Below are 21,697 nucleotides of genomic sequence, written 5' to 3'. Positions count from 1 at the left end.
GGTCTTTCTGATCGAGACACGCGACGCGCCAACGGAGGACGCGCAAGATCACGTGATTGGATGGTGCCTCGGGACAAGTAGGAGGAAACAAGTAAATGATACTTCTTCACTCTTGCATGTCCAATCATCCACTTAGGCCGTACAGATAATCATTATAGCTAGTGGCTGGCTCTCTATTACTGTTGTTCATTCCTTCGGACGATCCTCCGTCCTCCGCTCACCGGCCGCCCGAGACAGTTGGAACGTCAAACCCCACAAAATCGCAAAGGAATTGCTGATCCGCCCACACTCTCAGCATTCAAGAATGGCCCGATAGCCCCCGACTTCTTTCCTATCCACTGTATATTCTCGCTCAGGATGTCACACCCAACAACACAGAAGCTCAAGAGAGCTGCGCGCATCATCCTCGTCGGGGCTCCCGGGGTCGGAAAAGGCACCCAGAGCGAACGCTTGCTCGCCCGGTTCCCCCAACTGGCTTCAATTAGCTCGGGAGATCTGTTGCGCGAGAATGTGCGACAGAAGACACCCCTCGGTAAGTTGTGAGTCGACTCCGGTGTATGATCTCTCTCTCAGACGCCGTCAACAGGCCTTCAAGCCGAGGCCGCCATGCAGTCCGGCAACCTCGTCCCGGACTCCATGATCCTCAACCTGATCTCCTCCGAATTGAAGACCAAGGGCTGGCTCCCAGAAACTTCATCCTCATCTCCCGGACTATCCCCCTCCGCCTCATTCATCCTCGACGGCTTCCCGCGCACCGCAGCGCAAGCATCCAGCCTCGACACCCTCGTCCCGGTCAACTTCGTCGTGCACCTCCTCACACCACCGTCCGTGATCCTCGCGCGCATCGCATCGCGCTGGGTGCATGAGCCCTCAGGCCGAGTGTATAATACGGATTTCCATGCACCCAAAGTCCCCGGGAAAGACGACGTCACGGGCGAGCCCTTGACGCAGCGCGAGGATGACTCCATTGATACGTGGAAGCAGCGGCTGCGCAAGTTCGAGGAGACGAGCAAGGCGCTGTTGGAACATTACGATCGACGTGGGTGTCTCTGGCGCGTTGAGGGTAACTCCAGCGACGAGATCTCGCCTCAGTTGATTGCCGAGGTTGAGCGGAGGTTCTGCTAGACCGTTCCCTCGTCCATCCATGTACTCATATATTTTCACATTTGGTGAGACGTCTTTTGTCTGATACCCTGTTGTTCATGATGGTTGCTTAGGATGCAAACGCCAGCGCGGCGCTCGATCACTCTAGTCTAGCATAGCAATGTACATATTCTCTTGTCTATCATATCATCTCGTTCATATGCATTGTTAGTTACGACTTTGATTTTCCGTTATTTTCGGACGAGGGATCCCCCATGCCCATACGGATCTTGTAATCCCGCGGACTTTCCCAGTCGGACCCGATCTTGCGATAGTCCTTCCACAGCCCCTTGGCCCGGACTTTGGCCCACCATTCCGCACGCCGATACCGCTGCTCCATGTCGTCGCCGCCGAACTCCGAGCCCACTTTCGCTTCGTAGACGGTCGCCAGACCGCGCTTCAGCATCTCGTACGAGACATCCCGCCGACGGAACGGTGGGAAGTCGAACGCGCGCCGCACAAATACACTTGCTACGACGCGGTGGTATTGATCTTGCCGGTGGACGAGGGCGCGCACGCGCCGGTTGGAGAGGTATTTGGTGAGCCATACGTGGGCATCACGCGCGAAGGGTTGTTCGGGGCGGCCAAAATGAGCGAGCTCGGGGGCGTCGACACCTGCTAGACGGATGTGAATCTGTGGATAGAGTCAGTAGAGTGTCAGAATGAGTCTGCCGGTGGTGTCAGGGAAGACGTACAGTATTATCCTTCAATTCTTTCTTCGTACCAGGCACTTTCTTCCACGGCAACCAGCCCCATCCAGCGAGCCGACCACCGGGTGTATGGAATATCCGGAAGTTATCGCCATCACCGACGCTGGTCACCGGCCCAAAGACCGAGCGGCGACGCAGGAAGGACGGTGAGATGCTGGACGCATCGGGGAAGCGACGCAGATAGCGGCGATGGAAACGGACAGCCAGTAAGATTCCGCTCGTGAGAATGAGGGTTGGGAGGAGAGTCCGGGGTTCGGTGAAGGCGGCCCAGTCGAGCTGTGTGTTCGTTGTTGCGGGGATGGACGCGGATGAGCTCGACACGGTGGAGGACTTCGGGTCGCGATCGTCATCGGTTGACGGAGAGCTCCATGGCGGCCATCGCATGACGAGCTGTGTCCTTTTGATTGGTGTGGCAGGCCAGACACGAGGCGAGCTGGAGGTGGCGAGTTGTGTCGGGGTGAAGTCGGTGATCACGGCGGAGGCTGTCTTGCCGATCACCGACCATAACGGAGGCTGGAATTTATTAGCACTATAGGGCTTAGTACGAGGGAAAATCATGTAGCATTGAACATTGTTACTGAAAGAACTAATTCAACACTCAAACGGACTGTGCAAGATAAAGCATGTATATACAAGTCTATAATGATATTCAACGAGAAACACAGGTTTCTATCATTAAGCCTTGGGAGAAAGGTCAAGACTGTCCAACCGTCAAAACGGAAACGCCGTAAGAGAATTGCGGAGAGATAAAAAAAAATCATTTCAAGGTCGCCGGCATGCTCGTCTTGGCCTTCTGGGCAGCACTGTCAACGGCCTTTTGGAGCTTCTCCTTCTTGATCCGCTGGAGATAAGCGAAAAGCAGGACGAACATGAGCTCCATTCTCTCCTTGGTCATCATCAGAAGGCCCTGCACCAACAGACCCTTCGTAATCTGGGGCCCAATGCCCTTGAACAGGGACAGCAGACCTTCGTTCTTCACAATATACCGCATGACTTCCCCGAAAGTCTTGAACGGCTTACCCTGTCGGCCGGGCGGCGGGCGAGACTGCAGACCGACTTTGGCGACGATCAGAGGTTGGGTCGCAATGGTAGCGAGAGCCTTGGACATGGCACCGAGCACTAGACACAATTCGTTAGGGACCAAGGTTATATATGAAGCTTCAACAACACAAAACTTACTAAATGCCTCCCACGGCTTGAGATTGGTCCTGCCCGCGAAAAAGATATCCTTCAGGCGCTGGTATGCACCATAGGTGATGGCCGGGTTGACAACCAGGATCAAGCTCGCCTTCAAACCGCGCCACAGGCCGGTCCAGCCGTCCTCGCTCTCCACAACCTCGCGGCCCGTCTCCAACAAGCCCTTCCTCTCCCCCTTCGGCTGCGTTTGTTGCCGGGTCGTGATGACGGCCACAGGGATGGTGAAGATCTGCGCCACAGCACCAGCCGCGGCACCCAGACTGAGCTCAATCATGGTGCCCGGTGGCTTCGGCACCTTATTGGAGGCCATGTAGAGAGTCCGCACGACGCTGTACCAATAGAAGTAGGCGAAGTTGGTCGACGCAACACCGATGAGCGCGCCGGCAATTCCAGAATATAACCCGGCGGCGCCCTCCTTCTCCACGATCTTGACGATGGCGTCCATGGTCGACTTATAGTGTTCGACATCTTCCGACTTTTCGGCTCCGGCGGCCTCCTTCACCTGTACCTGCAGCTTCGTCTTGATACTGGGATCGAGTTAGCAAACTCCAGTCTCTTCTCTCCATCAAGCTTCTCTTACAGATCAAGCGGATAGACCATGGCATTGGCGAGGACGGCACCGGTCGCGCCCGCCACGGCACTACCCCATGGCGAGAGCACAGGCTTTGATTGACCAGCCATCGTAAGTTATAATGAGGCTCGCTATCTCAGCGGCCAAGGGAAAGGGGAGGTCGGACGAGCGGGGCTGTAACTTGCAGCAATGGGAGCTCCGGAACAACAGATTCACCAGAGAGATATGCTTGGGAGAGGGGGGCAGACCAGGTCAAGTCAGGTCAGGTCAAGTCAGGTCAGGTCAAGTCGTCACAGCCAACACGGATGAGAACGAGAAAAATCCCGACATGCACCGCCGAGGGCATCACTAGACCCAGCACCTCGGCGATTCCATGACGGGCACGAGCCGAGGTCGTTCGGCTGCTTATGTCAGGCGCGGTATCCGCTGTACTGGAGGTACTCTGAATGAGCAACAGCAAGAACAGGGCAGTGCATGTCCTCCGATTTTGTCCGGTCCCTCTGCCGGCTCTGAGCCTGCTAGAGTCCAGCTTGATTGGTGGTTCCCAGTCATCGGAATTTATCGTCCAAGCTCGGAATTGTCCAGGTCGTTCGGCTCGGCTGGCCCTTTTTCGGCAATTATTACGATTTGGCTAGACCTCAAACATGGTTAGCCCCAATGGATCTACGCAGTCGCACGTCTCCCAGGCTAGAGTACATCACTTCCCCAGTTTATTTTCTAATCTTGAGGGCCATGGCTGACCGTCCTCCCAGAAAGCTGAGGACGCCGTCGACACGGCCACCTCGCGGAATGCGGCGTTGGAGGCGGCGATCGATGCCGCCGAGCATTACATGAAAGCGTTGCGTCTAGCGCCGGCTACTGAGAAGGCGACGCTCGATGCAAAATGCAAAGACCTGCTCACCAGAGCGGAGAAGATCAAGGGGGCTACTGACTGGCAGTCGGCGGCGTGGGGCGAGTCTCGCAAGGGATTGCGATCTCCTACTTCCACGCGCAAGCTCACGACTCGTGAAGAGATCATTATTCTCGAGGGAGCGAAGCTGAATGGATTTAAATTTCCGCCCTGGCAGCGTCCACCAGCTCCGGAGGAATTCATATTGCCGGACAACCAGGTTTTCACGTAGGTCGGAGCAAATGCCGTGACAGATGGTAGGACTAATTGGATGCAGAGACTCACCGGACCTTCATATTTCAGAATGTCAACGGGCTATCTTCGCAGGCTGGAAACGTCCGCGCGAGCTGCTGCTCTCAAGAGTGGCTGCTGTTGATAACCCCGTCATGTCCGTGGCAACCGCCACGGACCTGGTGCAGGATGTATTGACCGATTGCTCGGTGGTTGCAAGTCTCTGCGCCGCCACCTCGCGCTCAGAGCGCGGCTTGGGAAAAGTACGATGATGTGACCTCTTTGGCATCCAAAGCTGACCAAGACTAGCATGCGATGCCGGCAATGTTCCCGTGTGAAAGAGACCAAGGGGACCCCCAAACATCATCTTCCGGGAAATACATCTTCTGTTTCTACTTCAATGGGTCTTTTCGAAAAGTGGTCATTGACGACCGGCTGCCGTCTTCGAGTACCACACGGTCACTCCATGTGATCGATCGAAACAACTACAGTTTTCTATGGCCTGCACTTGTCGAGAAGGCATATCTCAAAGTCCGTGGGGGCTATGACTTTCCAGGAAGCAATTCAGGAACCGACCTCTGGGTTCTGACTGGGTGGATCCCGGAGCAAGTCTTCCTCCACCACGAGGATACTACCTCCGATGAGATTTGGGGCCGCTTGTACAAACCGTTCCACGTTGGTGACGTGGTTCTGACTATTGGAACGGGCAAGCTGACCGAACAGGAGCAAATCGGGCTGGGATTGGTGAGTGAGCACGACTATGCCATACTGGACATGAAGGAAGTCCACGGACGTCGCCAATTTCTTCTCAAGAACCCGTGGGCCGGCGAAGAACCTGAGCAGACCCAATCTGGTTCCAGGCAAAATGAACTTTCGCCTCTGTCGCCAGGGATCTTTTGGATGGATTGCGAGCAGCTTCTGCAGAATTTTGAAAATCTCTACTTGAATTGGAACCCTGGCCTGTTCAAATACCGCGAGGACGTCCACTTCACCTGGGATCTGTCCCAGGGGAGAGGAATTGCTGGCTGTTTTATTAAGAACCCTCAATTCTCGATTCACAGCGAGTCGGGAGGCACGGTCTGGCTTCTGCTCGGGAAACATTTCAAGACCGTGGACCACCACCGCATCAGTGATCAAGAATTCATCAGCATCTACATATTCACAGCGGACGGGAGAAGGGTTTCCTTGAGCGACGGGGCCCTCCATCGGGGACCCTACGTGGACTCGCCCAACACACTCATGAGGCTGGAGATGCCTCCGGAGACGACCTATACGGTTGTGGTTTCCGAGCAGTCGCTCGCTTCGTCGAGCCAAAACTTCACACTCTCCGCACTTTCCCCATCTCCGGTGACGCTGGCCCCTTCTGCGGACAAATATCTCTGTTTGAACAAGGCATATGGATACTGGAATCCACAGACTGCCGGCGGTAACGCCGAATCCGCGCGGTATCATTTTAATCCGCAATTCAGCATCCAGGTTTCCGAGCGGACCGATCTTTCGGTCTTACTCGAGTCCCACGAGGCCGAGCTGGCGACGCACGTTAAGCTCTTCTGGTCCAACGGTACACGCATTGCCAGGGTACGCAGTCGAGACATCATCGCCGACAGCGGCGACTACCGCCGAGGCTGCGCATTGGCCGAGACCAAGGCCTTGGATCGGGGCAGCTACACCCTCGTCTGCTCCACGTTCGCACCCGATCAACTGGGCCGGTTCACGCTCTGGATCTCCTCGACGATCCCGTGCGTGGTGCAACCGCTGGCATCCGAGTCTGCCGGCCGCCGCATCGTGGTATCGCAAGTAGGAGTCTTGTCGGCCGGCCGAGATCGCATGCTGGCGCCATTGCGAGTGTCACGCCTCACGCGGCTCAAGCTCTTGGCGAGGAATAAACGATCCATGATCGGGGCGCGGGCGGTTGCCCCTTCTCCGGTGTTAATGACAGTGGAACTGGGCCAGGGGCCGTACAAGGAGATCTTGGCGACCTCGGAGGACGGAAGCCATTGCGATGCTGCGTCGGGCGTTCGGATCGAGGATGTTGATCTTCAACCTCACATTCAGGTGTGGATTGTGATTGAGCGGAGTCCTGGTGGGCAGGTGGAGGATCAATTCGAGGTTGAGGCATTGGCCGAAGAGAAAGTTGAGATTGGGGAGTGGGTGGTGGACGAACAATAGTAGTAGTTGTAGTTCTATACTTCTGCCTGAGACTTTCTTAGTGTGGTAGATGTCCCCACGTTATCTCCGCACGGGATCGAAACGTCATCCATCTCTTTCCTGTCTTTCTTTCTCTCCTCTTCCTTCATTCCAACACAGCCATGGCCAGCAATATCCCCGTCGCGCTCAAATCCGCCGACATCGGGCGCTTTGCCCTGCGCGCAGCCCAGATCGAGCGTGTCAAGCCAGTTGTGGCTTACTGGTGTAAGTTCCCCCCACCTGAGCACAAACACTGAGCTCGATCGCCAATATTCTCCTACAGGCAACTTCCACATCGTCAACCAGATCATCGAACGAGGCCTCCACAATTCGGACGATGAGATCAAGCTCTACACGACAAATCTGGTGGAGAAGCTGGAGCAGGTTCGCTGTCTGCCCCCTTTCGTTCCGGTGAAGCCGATCGCTAACGCCCGTCCTCCCGCAGTTCAAGAGCGAGAACCCAGACAACGATACACTGACGGACAATGTCGCTGCGCATGCATTTGTCGAGCAGTTTGGCCTGGAAGTTTTCAATCGCGCCGAAGCAGCCATGACTGCCAACAAGGTCACCAAGTGAGCTTCTCTCCAACAGTCCCCACACCTTTCGCTAATTGCGATCAAGACAAACAGCAGACACTTTCCAGGCTGCGGCTACCTTCCTCGAGCTGTGCCAGATCTGGGGGGAGCCCGATGCCGAGATGGCGGGACGGATCAAGTTCGCCAAATACCACGCCGTTCGAATCGTCAAGGCCATCAAAGCCGGCGAAGACCCCAACGAGTCCAATCCTGCCCCGAGGGAGGAAACAGAGGAAGCTGTTACAGCTCCCGAAGTTCAGGAATTCGATGAATTGGTGGCGGAACAAGCCTCCAAACCTCGACAGCCCTCTGTGGAAGAGATTCCTGATGAATCGGACCGTCTTGGACCACACCTGGCCCGGCAATCTGCACTTGATGAGTCTCTCCATCCATCTCGTGCCTCATCGATCCCGCGACAGCCTGCCGCTTCCACCACCGCGTCGGAGCCGGATATCCCTTCAGTCCCACTAAATGCCCCCGGGTCACACCCGCAAGCCACGGATGAGCCGTCAGGAGGAGAGTTGGAGCTTCCCTCAACCCCAGGGAACATCGGCAACTCCTCCACACTGCCACAGCTCCCAGATACACCCGGAAGTGGTGCCCACGACACCACAGTTCATCCCCGCAACGCCTTCCAGTCCTTCCCTCCCCCATCCGCAGGCCCTCCCACTACCGCACCTGATCCTGCGTCATTTTACGACCCTTCCAGTGCCAGTGCGCACATCCCACCGCCAGCAGCGCCACAGCCACCTGCTGCACCATTGTCAACGCGCGCACCGCCCGCTGCTGCGTCATCGACTCGACCGTCTCACGGGGTAGACGACCAGTCCATCTCCCTGGCGCAGAAACATGCCCGCTGGGCTGTATCCGCGCTTACGTTTGACGACGTGGACACGGCTGTAAAAGAGCTGAGGAACTCACTGAAGTGTCTGGGGGCATCTTGATTGCTGAGAGGAGTGAAGCTCTAACATCAAGTACTGTTGTTGGTTGATACGAATTTGTATGACAGTCTTTTTATTCAGTCGAAGTGTGTTTTCACTACATATGAATACATGAATACATACCTTTGCTTGATTTGACCTGTACTTACCTAATTCATAGACTGTGGTTTGCTTCATATTTCTACTGTTTCCTTTCCTTCCTTTCTTTCCATTCGTTCTTTCCTTCCTTCCTTTCCTTGTCTCGACTTTCTATTCTCTTCTCCTCCTTCCTCTGTCCAGTCCTACCTGTACCTCACATACCTCTGTCAATCTTTTCACTATGGCCAAATTGCGCAGTGGTAAGGGTGACAACATCTCACCTGCTCCTCCAACGTCGTCTGCTCAAACTCCATGCCCTCTGATGGAGTTCCTAGACCGGGAGGAGCTGGTCGCCACGAGCCGCCTGGACGAGTTCCGGCGCTTCTTTGACCTACAGATTCAATTCTGGGATGAATTCCGCCTCAAGCTAAAGGCCTGGGTCTCCTCGTTCTCCAGCTGGGTCAGCGTCCTCAACATGGAAAGTGAACGTCGCAAGATCGCCGAAACCTTCCTCGAGGAAAACGGACCCAAGTTCTGGGGCAGCGATAAAACCCGCCAGAAGTACCTGATGCAAGAAAGTATCGAGTCCCGCGATCTGTGCCTGTGGCCGGAGCGCAAAGAGGCGTGAGTTTCTTTCATCTGCCCTCTCTTTTCTGAGGGCTGGCTGACTGGCAGTCCACAGCATGATCCGAGGATTGATGCTGCTCCTGGAGAAGACCGCCAAGCTCACAAAGGAGAGAAGTGCTGATTCTTCTCTGTCGACAATTCCCAACCTGTCGAACATGATGGTCTGTTTTCTTGGATACTTGGCATGGAGATTCCCTTGAGCTGACCACACCCGTAGACCCAGTCTCCGCTCACTCCCACGCCTTCTCGACTGATTGATCGCAACGTGCTTCTCCAGTCTCAGACACCGAACAACTGCTCTCCGGCCAGACCGCTGCCTCTCCATCTAGCTCTTCGCAACCCTACCCCAGCGACTAGTAAGAACCTGACCCCCATGGCGCAAGTGGGTATCGTCCACCACTGACTAATGCCCCTCAAACAGCCACTCTGAGCCAGGAAAACTTTGCCAGCATCGAGAACGAAGAGGTGTTCATGGCCGGAACCTCGTGTCTGGTCCGCGAGGATGGGGTGACCGACCGACCGAGTGTCTGCACCCCCTTCCAGCACTTTGTGACGTCGGAGCGCTTTTTGGATGTCATGGCCGAGAGCTGCGGGCTGCCACTCATGGCTGATCCTAGCGCCCTCCTGCTTCATCGGGAGTCTCCCGTCGTGTCCCGTCGTGTTGTGGTGTCGGCTATGGCCTGGCCCAGGTGGACGACTACCTCATTCCCCATCCGATTGGGATACGAAGGTGATATGCAGGTGCTGATGAACAAAGTGAAGTACGCCTGGCAGGCGAAGTCACGGGGGGAATTCCCCTGTTTCGAGTTTGAGATTGAGGTTGTGCTGGTGGTGGAGGAGTGTTAGGGTACATACGATGTTTGGTTCGATCTCGGATCGCAGACAGAACCATGGTCCTGTCCCTTCCTGTAACTAACCCTAATCTAACTCACTAACCCACTTGGCCCACGCACGACGCTTGGCAGGCCACGAACCATTCGCGAATTTTCTAGTGTAGTGGACCGGGGTCATTCCTCACGCCGCCCCTGTCCACGAACTAATTAGTGACACTAGTTAGTAGTCTCCCTCCCGCCCGTTCTCCGGATCCATCTTTCCTTTATTCATTCATCCTGTTGTATTATTCCTGATTCCATTCTTCTTTCCCCCCCCCTCTCTCTCTCAAACTACTCCCCCCCTTTTCCCCCCTTCTCTCCCCGCACTTGCACCACAAAATGGCCGGGGATGACAAGAAGCCTGCCGTCCTGATCATCGGCGGGCTTGGTATGTTCATCGTTCGCTCGGCTCTCCCGCCCAATCACCGGCTAATGTTGTGCAGGCTTCTTGGGCCGCCACCTCGCCCTGTACCTCCATGAGAACAAGCTCGCAGCCGAGGTGCGGCTAGTCGACAAGGTCCTCCCGCAACTGGCCTGGTTGGCGCCTGAATTCGAGGAGGCCTGCTCCAAGGAGAAATTCGTGCAGGCGGACGCCAGTCGTGAACGTAGGTGGTGCAAGCCCCCGAAACCGGTGATCGGCAGTCCTTAATTTCGATATGTAGAGCATTTCCCGCGCATCTTCGACCGCGCCAATGGCGAGCAATTCGACTACGTGATCAACTGCGGCGGCGAGACACGCCACTCCCAGCCCGACGACGTCTACGAGGTGCGCAGTTGCGGCCTCTCCGCTGCACTGGGCCGCGAGGTCGCCCGGCGGGCCATCCCGGCGTTTGTCGAGTGCTCCACCGCGCACGTCTACAAGAGCGGATCGTCGCCGCGCAAGGAGTCCGACAAGCTCCAGCCGTGGCATAACTTGGCCAAATGGAAGCTCAAGGCCGCGGACGAGCTGCGTAAGATCCCCGGGACAAACTACGTCGCGCTGCGCCTGCCGCACCTCTACGGCGCCTACGACTCGGGCTACTTCGCCATGGGCATCTGTCTGGCCCGCGTGCACGTCGAGCTGGACAAGGACTTGGAGCTGCTGTACAGCAAGGATTTGAAGATCAACACGCTGCACGTTAAGGACGCGGCGGCGGCACTGTTCCGCGCGGCAGAGTGGCGTGCGAGCAAGGGTCCGCGGAACTCGACCGACTCGTTCCCCGAGGTATTTAACGTGGTCGATCACAACGACACGCGCCAGGAGCACGTGGCCAAAGCCCTCTCGGAGGTGTTCGGGCTCAAGGTCTCGTTCATCGGCTCGCTCGTCTCACAACTGGCCAAGCTGAGCCTGGACGATGTCGTCGACGACATGAACGAGGTCAGTCTGCAGACATGGGCGGACCTGCTGGCCAAGAGCAACGTCAGCCGCCCGGGTCCCATCAGTCCGTTCCTGGAGCGCGACGTGCTCAAGGACCAGGACATGTCCATCGACGGGTCGCTCTTCGAGTCCCTGACCGGGTGGAAGCCGACGCACGAACGCTTCGACGCCGACGGGATTCGCGAGATGGTCGAGAGCTACAAACGCATGGGCTGGTGGCCATAAATCTTTCCGTCCCTTCTTTCTTCCTGGCCGGTGATTTATTCATTTCCTTTTCTTTTTTTTTAATCTACTTTTCTCAACCGTCCCAACATTATCAGCATTGCATTTGTGTGAAAGAAGCATCGACTACCCCCTTTCGTTCAAGCACGACCTCTTCATGATTTCTTTTTTGAGCCTGCCGTCCCCTGGATGATCTTACTAGCTAGGTTGGATCAATCTGTGCTCGCTGCTCTGATTCTGGATATGGATAAGAGACGGACGCGGATTCATTTCTTGTTAAACTAGGTAGTTTTATTTATTTTTTGTAAATAATACACGATTATAAAACCTTTATTTACCTTCAACCGAGGCTGAACTTGTCAATCCGCTTATCCTAAACCCCAGTGCATTGAGGCCCAGTTGGACTGATTCATATCACCAAGTGACAGGTGAGAGTAAACCCTTGGGTCCATCCCGGAGTAGTCATCTTGCTCACCCATGCCAATCCCTGGGCTGGGGTTACCAAAGCCCATGGGCAAGGGCATGGACAGAAACAGATCGTCGATGCTTGCATCTATAGCACTGCCAGACGATGCTGTGTCATGAACATTCTGTATATCGGCAGCCACCTCCGCCCTTTTCTGCCTGATACTAGAGATAATCCTCGGCGGAGCCAACATGTCCTTTTGATCAGGCGTCTCGAGAGCCTCCCAAGCTTGAAGAATGATAGCGGTGAAATGTCCGAAAAGCGTGTCACTGACGAGCGAGTTGGGCGGGGTGTTTGTGTTCGACGCACAGAACCACGCTTCGTAGTTCTCACTCATTACCTCCCACGCCTGTCGAGACTGTTTGCTCCATGATCGTCTCTGGATAAGGTCTTGCAAGATATGGATATATGCTGGTAGTGGGAAATGCAGGTGACAGAACCAGACGTATCCCCTTGTCAAAGGTGAGGTCATGACTTTTGTGTTGGACTCGAGCATGCGGAGGGCATATGAGAGAGTAGCGTCTCGTTGGGCTTGCGTTAGTGGTTGGTGTACAGAGGAAGAGCGTGGGCGTTTTGAGAAGTTCTCCAAGAGACGGCTTTTCGAGAGATGTGCTCTCGTCGACCAGATCGTCATGAAATGAAGCGGGTTCGCCGGGTCACAGAAATGGAGGAATTTCTCCTCGACCATCTTCTCCAGAGCGGCTATGTCGTCAACACCCTCCCGCGGTTTGGAAACAGGCTTCAGGGCTGGATTGGTAAAGTCGAGATGGAAGGGCGCATGTCGGATGAAATCGCCCAGCTCGCCGCGCACAACTGCGAAGATCGACTCGGTGACTTTCCCGGAAACAGGGGGCTCCTTGCTCTCCACTCGAAGCTCAGAGTCATTAGTGTTGATGGGAACCTTGCAGTCCCAGGTAGGAGCTAGCATTGTGGTTTTGTAGTCGGATAGCTCGCTGATGCGTGAGTCGAAGAGTATAAGGGACCACCATAGCCTTCGGCGCATTTCTGCTTCGAAGACTGTGCATTGAGAATTGGCTGCTTCGCTGTGGATACCTATGCGCTGCGCAATACGGATTGCAATGCCAAGCAGAGAGGAGAGGGACCGAGGATCTGTGTTTGGATGAACTGAGACCTAGATGGTATCAGCATGCTCAATGAGGGTTAGAAATGAGGCTTGATAAACAAACCAGGTAGAGAAATAATGCAGTCAAGCACTCGCGGTCACTAGACCGTAAGAATCCGCACTTCAATAGAGCCTGCTGGCAGCCAACCTGATACCTCTTCAGTAGATTCTGCTTTGGCGAACCACACATGGTGGCGCATTCCTCCGCAGTGAGACTGAGAGTTGCCATACAGTATATACTGAACATCAGTGCCTCGAGCGCGGGACTGATATTCAATATATTGCTCGCGGCTTCGATGATTCGTTGCTGAAGATTGCTATGTATGACTTTGAGCAGTGGGTTGACATTGTCCAGATATATCTGCCAGAGTCGGAATATGTGAACTGGTTCCGGGTGGAGAATTGAAAGATCGACTGCTGTGTTGCGGGAACTAAAGAGAATGTGATCGTCCGTATCGAATTGATCCCAGGCTTTGCCGACAGAAATACCCCCGGGAAGGGTACCATCGCTCAAGGTATCGTTGTCATCTGTAGGCTCTGGTAACTATTTGGTCAATGATTGTCAGTACACCGCTTCTCTTGCATATGTCATTGCCATACCCCATGCTTCATAGCGTGGTATATATTCCTATAAAGGGTCAGACGACGAAGAGAGCGACAAAGAGAGTGAGAGGGCATACTTAGCCTCATAAGCATTCTGTAACTTCTCACAAGATGACCATTCAGACTCAGGCTGCTCATCCTCCGAACCATAACTGGCTGTAAGAGACTCCTCCGACTCTGTCTTATGAAGCGGATCAAATTTGACATTATTCAGGCGGAGCAGATCCTCGTACTTCCGAAGACGGTTCAGAAGCTCTCGCTCCGGAAACCTCCTTTTCCGCCGCATCTGCGTCGCCGGTAGACAGTGTGTCCGGTGCTTGATGCAGTTCGAGCACGGGAACCGACGGTCACATCTTACCTTGCGCTGCTGGCAGAAAACGCAGGCAAGGACTCGCGGTGACTTGGGGAATGTTTGAGGGTCGGACATGCTTTTTAGTTTAGATGGCGATGGCATGATTGTACAATAATTATAGGCAGAAAAATGGTACAGAGAGGAGTCAATGTTTTCTTCAGCTGGCTCGAATAATATGGATGAAGGTCAAGTTCGGGCTGTTGTAGTGCCCGAGATATCCACTTTTTCCTGACTCCGGGCGGAACTATGGCCCGAACAATGCCTGCCTGCCTTATATACCCAGTGTCAGAATTTTGGAGCCAAAGAGAATGGAGGTTGCTGCAGACATATACACACAACAAGCATTCCACCGGCGACTACCTACTGGTACAGTATATGCAATAAGATACTCAAGCTCGATTCAGAACCAAGGTGGCAAAAGAAGGACTCGTTAACCCAAGTCCATGACTGAGTACATGCATGCACCTACGTGGCTTTTTTTTGTTTTCCCTTTTTGTTTTCTATGTCTTGACACACAAAGACAGGGAGCTTGATGCGCATATTCTATATGAATCTCAGGCGAAAAACACCGCCTGAGACTGTGCTGGCGCTTCCATGCTCCTGCTGCAAATGCAAAATGAATAAAAACAGATTTAAGGCGATGATGACGAACGGCTGAGAACACAAGAGCGTGAGGTTAGAAAGAAACGAGAAATATTGTACCCAAAAAGAGGCGTGCAAAGTGATTTGCAAAATGATTCTGCAAGCAGGAAAGCATAAACCTAGAACTCCCAGTCCTCCTCAACAGACTTGATGGCCCACTCGAACTTCTCGCGCAAAGACTTGGAGAAGAATTTTTCGATGGGCACGTTGAACTTCTTGCTGAAGACAACGGTGAGACGCGGGTCGATGTAGTTAATTTTCGAGGTGCCCAGCGCGACTTCCTTGTTGTCTTCCTTGTCCTGGGCTTGAAGAGACATGGTCTCAACGCGTTGGTCGAGCTTGGCGATGCTGTTCTCGAACCGCTCAACAGTTGGACCCTTACCCTCGGCCTCCACCTTGCCGGTCTTGTTCTCCTTGTTGAATTTCTTCTCCATCTCCTTGACGACTTTCAGACGCTCCTCGAGCTCGGTCGCCTTCATCTCTTTCTCTCCTTCAGCGGCCAGCTTCTCATTGTCCTTCTCGAACTTCTTCGTGATCTTTTGGGTCTGCTCCTCGATCAGGAAGGCCTGGTGTTCTTTGACCCAATCCTTGTCGAGGTCCTCGTCGAGCTCGAAGAAGGATGCGCCCTTCTTCTTTTTCAAGCTGGGATCCAGATCGAGCATCATTTGCTTGAGTCGCCATTTCTGATAGCGAAGTCCCTTGATCTGTTGCACAAATGTGAGTCTACGAAACCAACTGACCAAAATGAAGGCTAAACTTACCCGTTCACCCAACTTCTCCATCTGATTGGCATGACCGGCAGTGACAGTGCGCTTATGATTGCATAGAATGGCAACCCGACGGTTGGCATCGTTGTATGCCTTGACCTTCTCTGGAATAGAACCAGTGGGTTTCATCTCTTTGAGCAGGTTGCCCATGGTCCAGGATGCGTTGTAGGTACGGAACACCTTGGCAGTCAGACCAGACATATAACCCTGAAGGTGTTTGTTGAGTGCAGAAGTCTATTTTTCGTTAGACATCATCAGCAATGGGAAACGTGGAATCACATACCGTCAGCCGGTCGAAGACCTCATCGCCCTCCTTCTTCGGCGCCTTCTTAAAGATCTTCAAGTTCTTGAAGACCTGCGGATCGACCTCGACCTCATCGTAAAAACGAATACTGTCCTTACCGAGGAAATCAAAGACGACAGTGGCTGGTGGCTTGAGAGTGATGTTTTCGTATTTCAGCGAGCAGCAGCCAACAGTTTCCGCTTCATCCTCCCCCTTTTCATTTCCGGCACGAAGAGCAAACTGGTCAATGAGGTAGACTGCAGTAGCTTTCTGGCGCTCCACCATCATGTCGTCCTTCAACTTCTTCTGATAGTCCTTGCGGATCTTGGCGATATGCTTCTTCAACTCGCGGGCCTTCTCGAATTTCTTGTAGTCGCTTTGTCCCTTAACGTCGGAATTGGCGGCCAGCATGACATATTTGTAGTTGCCATTGATATTTTCCTGCCACATGGCGAGCCAGGTTCCTTCCTGGTCATGCTTCACCTCCTTCCAGCGGTGGCCGGCGGGAGGCGGAGGAACGGGCGCATCCTTGCCGATGTTGATGGTGATCTGCTCGGGTTGCACTCGAGTCTTGACGCGGCCGGTCTTGGGATGCTCGCCTCGTCCACGGAACAGCGATGGAGGTTCAACACGGAAATTGCCCACCTTCTGCTTGCGGCCATCCCAGATACAATATTGATACTGGGCTTCAGCCTCATCCTTCTCGGCCTTCAAGCGTTTCTTCTCAGCCGGAGGCAGATTCTTCTTCTCCTGTCGCTGTGTATCGTAGTATTCAAAAATGGGCTTGAAGTCGCACTTGGAGAATTCCTTGATCTCAATCTTGTTGCCCTTAGAGTCCTTGGCACCTCCGGTTTTCTTGATAATGTCTTTAAAATCCCCGAAGAAGTTCCTTTGGAAAACAGGATTCTCCACGTTGTGGGTCGAGTTGAGCATGCTGCCGAAGAAACTAGCCACCTCTTCGGCGTCCGGGTGAAGAAAGACCGGGACCCCGTCATACTTCATCTTGACATTCTTTGGCAGTGGCTCGTAAGGCGGCGGGAAAACCACACCGTTGTGTTCCAATGTGGTCCATTTTTTGGTCCCATCGCCCTTGGTCGGGTCCAGCCACCATCGGTACTCCTCGTCGTCATCTTCATCTTCCTTCTCATCCGCATCCTCGCTCTCCCGCTTCACGGCCTTGCCCTTGGCCTTCTGCGGAGAGACCGATTCAGCCTTCACCTTCTTTACAGCTGGTTCTTTCTTAATGCCGTTGGTTTGTTTCTTGGTGGTTGGCGTTGGCTTGGTTTCTTTCTTCGGGGCTGGCTTGCGTTCAGCCTTCTGCTCAATCTTCTTCTTTTGCGCCGCGAGCTTCCGCTCAATCGGCACATCGGAGTCGGAGGACTCTCCAATGGCTGTTTCGGAAGCCTTCGGAAGCTTTCGTCCGTTACGTGCCAGAGGCACGTCTTCATCGGTTTCAGGATCCATATGCTTCATGGAGGTGCGTCGACGTTTGCTCTGTCGAAAATGGTCAATCGCTGAAACCAACACAGCGACGGTAGTGTCGCAAGGGGGAGACGAGGGCTATTCTGTGGGAGGGTGCGGCGTACCAAGGGCTGATCGTCTTCATCACTACTTTCCGATTCCGCATATGACTTCCGGTGGCTGACGCTTGTGCGGCCCTTGCGCTTGCTGGAACCGCCCTCCGCGTCCTTCATTTCCACATCTTTGTCCTGCACGGGGCCAAACCGGATCGAAACACCAGGGTCCAGTTGACTGCTCTCCGATTTGACCGTGGGGGAGTTCGCATTGGCCTTGGCCGTTGAGGAAGTGCCTAGAGGAGCAGGTGATCATACGTCAGATAAGCACGAGGTAGAAATGTGATGCTCAAATGAAGCTAGGACAACCAAAACTGATAATTGAGATGAAAGAAACAAGGGCTTGGATGGGTGATGGCCACACAAAAGACAACCGAACTTACCGTTGACCCGGCCATTGGTGGCCATGAGAGGAGTGTCGTCCTCCGAAGAGCTCATAATGGAGACTCGAAGGGGAAAGGACAGGGAGAGACGAGAGTATGAATGAAAGAAGCTTCGAGGGTAGGCCCAGGGGAGGTGTTGTGTACGTCTGCCGAGTCGGGCAAACAGCGCCGGGGCCTGATAGAAGGATGAAGTCAAGGAAATGCCGACCAATGAAAAACGAGGTGGTCCTAAGAAATGTGATGATACATGAATGATGCGAATGATAGGCGTTGGGGGTGGTGGTGGTGGTGGTTAGCCTCGGGGGGCGGGAGAGTTGGGGAGAAGAGAATGCAGCAAGGAAAAGGAAAGAGGCTTTAACTCGGGGGGAATGAGGAATGGAATGGAAAGACGCCAGCGACGGATTTGAGATCCGGCCTGGAAATTCAGGCGCCGAGGCACCAAGGCCACAAACTGCGTCAGAGGCCGGAATGGCGCACCGTACCTGCCTGCCTGTTCCGGTTTAGCGTTGGACGGCAGAACCAGGAGAGTTGACTTCGCACTTCAACCACCACCACCAGCGAGGCTTCCGCTTGTTCTCTCCCTCTTTCCCCTCCATCTTCCACCGCTCTTTTCGGCTCAATCCCTTCCTCGTTCCTCTCAATCCTCTCGCAATGTTCTCCCGTGCTGTCCGCCCGGCCGTGCGGGCTGGCAGTGCTGCGGTGACCCGGTAAGTCCCGACTCGTGTCAACCTCCTCACACCCCGACGCTGCCGACCACCACCACCACCACGATGCCATTGATTTATCTTCCGGTGGTGGGAGAAGGTGAATTAATTGGATTTTGCTGACTAGGAGATTAGCACTGCTCCGCCCAATGCCGCCAACTTCGCGACTCTTCGTGAGATTGAGGGCCGCCTCAAGTCCATCAAGAACATCCAGAAGATCACCAACACCATGAAGATCGTTGCATCCACCCGTCTCACTCGTGCCCAGAAGGCCATGGACGAGTCCCGCGCCTACGGTCAGACCTCCAACGCCGTCTTCGAGAATGCCGAGACCAAGCCGCTGGACGAGAAGAAGACTCTGTTCGTGGTCGCCAGTTCCGACAAGGGTCTTTGCGGTGGTATCCACTCTAGTCTGAGCAAGGCTACTCGCCGCCTGATCGAGACTACCCCGAACTCCGACATTGTCATCCTCGGGGAGAAGGCCAAGGCGAAGCTCTCCTCGGTCGCCGCCGACAAGATCCTCTTGAGCTTCTCCAATGTCTGCAAGGATATCCCCACCTTTGCCGATGCCCAGGCCATCGCCGACCAGATCTCTCTGCTTCCCGCCGACTACGCCAGCGTCAAGATTGTCTACAACAAGTTCGTCAACGCCCAGACCTACGAAGCCACCACCGTTGAGGCGTACTCCGAGGAGGCCATTACCGAGTCCCGTAGGTTTTCGTTGCCGAGTATTTCAACCGAACCAGGACTAATATCTGTTTCTAGCCAACATCTCCGCTTTCGAGATTGATGACGAGGCTCTGGCCAGCCTGCGCGAATACTCTCTTGCCAACAACCTGTTCTGGGCCATGGCCGAGGGCCACGCCTGCGAGATTTCTGTATTAACCAGTCTATTCATATTCTTGTGGCCGCTGCTAACCTTGCTTACAGGCCCGTCGCAATGCCATGGAGAATGCCTCCAACAACGCTGGTGACATGATCAACCGGTATGTATTTCTCCTTGTATGTTTAGGATCTCGATCTAACAAGCCCCTAGATTCCAGATCCTGTACAACCGTCAGCGCCAGGCCACGATTACTGGTGAGCTGGTCGAGATTATCACCGGTGCCACTGCCAGTGAGGATATGTAAAGGCCGAACGTCTACGGGAAGAAGTCACCTTTGGTGTAGACTTGTCCATATATGTTTAGATCGACCTTCAGCTCGTGTAAAATCAGTGTCAATCCATTCGAATTTCCTTTGTGCTTATAAGTTTGTGTGTCTGGTATAGCCGGCACCTTCCTGACTTGATCTTTTGTGACTTTCTTCTCTTCTCTCTCTCTTCCTTCCTCCCCCAAACTCTCCCCTTACTCTCAGAACTGTGCTGACTTGGTTTCTGGCTGCCCTTAATTTGCGACCAGCATTTCTTGTTTTGTTCGAGAAGCCCTGTTCCCACACCCTTCTTACGCTGACTGTCATGTAAACAACCCCCCAAAGGGCCATCAGTACAAACTCGACTCGCCAAGAGACTTTTCAGCAATGGATTACTACGCCATCCTGGGTGTATCCCCAACAGCATGCACCAAAGAAATCAACCTTGCCTATAAGAAGCTCGCACTGAAACACCACCCCGACAAAACAGGCGGCGACGATGACTCCAACGAGCATTTCCAGCAGGTACCGCCAGCCATCCTCCTTACTCCCACATCAAGCACTGTTCGTTTCAAACACACATGATATATTAACAAATCTCACAACAGATCCAAGAAGCCATCGAGACCCTCCGCGACCCAGAGCGACGCAGCAAACATGACCAGTCGCTGGGTGTGAATGTGAAAAGGCGATATCTCCACCCGGAGGACGACTGGCGTACCTGGTTTGAAGACGGCACCGACTGGGGCCGCAAGAAACGCTGGGACTTCAACAACGACTGGGACCGGTACATGTACAGCTTTGGGAATAGCGTGCACATGGATCCGGACTCGGAGCATTCCAAGGCTGAACGGGCTCGACACAGCGCTGCGGCCGAGGAGTGGGAGCAGACATGGGCGGGTATTGATCCTGAAGTTGAGAAGGCGAAGGAAGAAGTGAGACAGGAGAAGCGTAAGGAGGCAATGAGGGCCCGGGTGATACGCGACGAGGAAGAGTTAGAGAGAGAGGAAGAAAATGATGATGTTTCGGTTGACCAGACGACTGAATTCGAGAGTACTACTTTCTGCTTGCTTCATGGCAACGACTGCCACCGTCAGGGCGATGGAGAGCACCCCGTCAACAAGGACGATGTGAATATGGAGACAGATGATGAAGATGCCGTCTTCTTCGACTGCAGCACTTCCTTCGTTGCTTCACTGGTCAGGGACGACGAGACTAGCCAACTTGAAGAGACTTCCGAAGAAGAACAGGAACCGTTTGCTCTCCTCACGTCGTTCTTCAATGCCAAGCTCAGCGATTCCCGCGGCCGCTACACCGAAGACGACTACTATGCGGAACTCAAGGGAATTGTGCTAGAGACCTTTTGCGGATGGATGGAAGACCTTCGAATTTCGTACCCTGACGCCGAGCCACTAGCCATGCGCAACGATCACCATGACTGCCCTCATCTGGGCGCCTGGGAGAAGACGCTTGGCTGTCCTGAGTGTGACGCCTGCCACCTGTGGATGCCGATTTACATCTTGACCTGCCCGAGCTGTGGTGCGACGGCGTGTGCTCGGTGCAAGTTCGTGGATGGGATTGTTTGAGTTTCAGATGTGCACGGTACTTGCAGAGAGTCCAAATATTTGACATTTTATTTGGGTACGTATAGTGTTTAGGAAGTTCGGGGTTGGCTGGAGTTCATTCTGGACGATACGTTGTAGGAGATACTGGTCTATGGTCATTTTCAAAGTATTCTATCCACATCTGCGATGGTTATAAGGGTGTAATTTTACTTGCCGCCTTACTCACCGGGTCTCAACCCAATCGAGGAATCCTTTGCTGAGCTGGAGGCTTACATTAAGAAGGTTTGGTCGACAAACAAGATCCCGACTAAGGGCTTTATGCCTTCATTCGACTGCGTTTATAATGTTGGCGCATAATATGATAGCGCCGAAGGCTATTCCTGACATGTAGGGATAACGATTGAAAAGCAGACATAAGGGCCATTGTACTGTCATGTCTAAAAACATGTTCCCCATTATATGTACCATATTCGTCCTAGTATCATATTTTGTGATATATGTGGT

The 21,697-nt window shown here is 53.9% G+C and overlaps 11 protein-coding genes across 11 annotated transcripts; 7 read left to right on the top strand and 4 right to left on the bottom strand.

Annotated features, from left to right (window-relative positions):
• Positions 1-357: 357 nt before the first annotated feature.
• N7510_010650 (adenylate kinase ADK2) lies at positions 358-1,125 on the top strand (the record flags this gene model as incomplete). The annotated part of the gene is made up of 2 exons (XM_056982575.1): positions 358-532; positions 587-1,125. 2 exons carry the CDS (start codon positions 358-360, stop codon positions 1,123-1,125), a joined length of 714 nt encoding a protein of 237 aa, XP_056828069.1.
• Positions 1,126-1,315: 190 nt separating this feature from the next.
• N7510_010649 (thermonuclease family protein) lies at positions 1,316-2,411 on the bottom strand (the record flags this gene model as incomplete). The annotated part of the gene is made up of 2 exons (XM_056982574.1): positions 1,316-1,777; positions 1,839-2,411. 2 exons carry the CDS (start codon positions 2,409-2,411, stop codon positions 1,316-1,318), a joined length of 1,035 nt encoding a protein of 344 aa, XP_056828068.1.
• Positions 2,412-2,610: 199 nt separating this feature from the next.
• N7510_010648 (putative peroxisomal carrier protein) lies at positions 2,611-3,731 on the bottom strand (the record flags this gene model as incomplete). The annotated part of the gene is made up of 3 exons (XM_056982573.1): positions 2,611-2,972; positions 3,033-3,577; positions 3,631-3,731. 3 exons carry the CDS (start codon positions 3,729-3,731, stop codon positions 2,611-2,613), a joined length of 1,008 nt encoding a protein of 335 aa, XP_056828067.1.
• Positions 3,732-4,265: 534 nt separating this feature from the next.
• Positions 4,266-6,910, top strand: N7510_010647 (calpain-like protease PalBory; the record flags this gene model as incomplete). The annotated part of the gene is made up of 4 exons (XM_056982572.1): positions 4,266-4,313; positions 4,374-4,738; positions 4,788-5,004; positions 5,051-6,910. The coding sequence occupies 4 exons, from the start codon at positions 4,266-4,268 to the stop codon at positions 6,908-6,910; spliced, it is 2,490 nt and encodes an 829-aa protein (XP_056828066.1).
• Positions 6,911-7,050: 140 nt separating this feature from the next.
• Positions 7,051-8,448, top strand: N7510_010646 (uncharacterized protein; the record flags this gene model as incomplete). Its single annotated transcript, XM_056982571.1, has 4 exons — positions 7,051-7,153; positions 7,212-7,312; positions 7,374-7,501; positions 7,551-8,448. 4 exons carry the CDS (start codon positions 7,051-7,053, stop codon positions 8,446-8,448), a joined length of 1,230 nt encoding a protein of 409 aa, XP_056828065.1.
• A 316-nt stretch (positions 8,449-8,764) lies between these two features.
• Positions 8,765-9,996, top strand: N7510_010645 (uncharacterized protein; the record flags this gene model as incomplete). The annotated part of the gene is made up of 4 exons (XM_056982570.1): positions 8,765-9,147; positions 9,206-9,311; positions 9,368-9,506; positions 9,572-9,996. 4 exons carry the CDS (start codon positions 8,765-8,767, stop codon positions 9,994-9,996), a joined length of 1,053 nt encoding a protein of 350 aa, XP_056828064.1.
• A 365-nt stretch (positions 9,997-10,361) lies between these two features.
• Positions 10,362-11,604, top strand: N7510_010644 (NAD-dependent epimerase/dehydratase family protein; the record flags this gene model as incomplete). The annotated part of the gene is made up of 3 exons (XM_056982569.1): positions 10,362-10,410; positions 10,466-10,627; positions 10,685-11,604. 3 exons carry the CDS (start codon positions 10,362-10,364, stop codon positions 11,602-11,604), a joined length of 1,131 nt encoding a protein of 376 aa, XP_056828063.1.
• A 365-nt stretch (positions 11,605-11,969) lies between these two features.
• N7510_010643 (fungal specific transcription factor domain-containing protein) lies at positions 11,970-14,220 on the bottom strand (the record flags this gene model as incomplete). Its single annotated transcript, XM_056982568.1, has 5 exons — positions 11,970-13,199; positions 13,255-13,734; positions 13,791-13,818; positions 13,871-14,079; positions 14,152-14,220. 5 exons carry the CDS (start codon positions 14,218-14,220, stop codon positions 11,970-11,972), a joined length of 2,016 nt encoding a protein of 671 aa, XP_056828062.1.
• A 686-nt stretch (positions 14,221-14,906) lies between these two features.
• N7510_010642 (DNA topoisomerase 1) lies at positions 14,907-17,849 on the bottom strand (the record flags this gene model as incomplete). The annotated part of the gene is made up of 5 exons (XM_056982567.1): positions 14,907-15,491; positions 15,549-15,788; positions 15,838-17,331; positions 17,424-17,647; positions 17,795-17,849. 5 exons carry the CDS (start codon positions 17,847-17,849, stop codon positions 14,907-14,909), a joined length of 2,598 nt encoding a protein of 865 aa, XP_056828061.1.
• A 596-nt stretch (positions 17,850-18,445) lies between these two features.
• Positions 18,446-19,628, top strand: N7510_010641 (F1F0 ATP synthase subunit gamma; the record flags this gene model as incomplete). The annotated part of the gene is made up of 5 exons (XM_056982566.1): positions 18,446-18,501; positions 18,634-19,208; positions 19,264-19,376; positions 19,429-19,484; positions 19,535-19,628. The coding sequence occupies 5 exons, from the start codon at positions 18,446-18,448 to the stop codon at positions 19,626-19,628; spliced, it is 894 nt and encodes a 297-aa protein (XP_056828060.1).
• Positions 19,629-20,015: 387 nt separating this feature from the next.
• Positions 20,016-21,214, top strand: N7510_010640 (uncharacterized protein; the record flags this gene model as incomplete). Its single annotated transcript, XM_056982565.1, has 2 exons — positions 20,016-20,153; positions 20,237-21,214. 2 exons carry the CDS (start codon positions 20,016-20,018, stop codon positions 21,212-21,214), a joined length of 1,116 nt encoding a protein of 371 aa, XP_056828059.1.
• Between the last annotated feature and the right edge of the window lie 483 nt (positions 21,215-21,697).

This window comes from Penicillium lagena (genome assembly GCF_028827675.1).
Source record: "Penicillium lagena strain IBT 129212 chromosome Unknown utg000008l_segment0_segment0, whole genome shotgun sequence".
NCBI lineage: Eukaryota > Fungi > Ascomycota > Eurotiomycetes > Eurotiales > Aspergillaceae > Penicillium > Penicillium lagena.
This window is presented reverse-complemented; position numbering and strand designations above follow the sequence as displayed.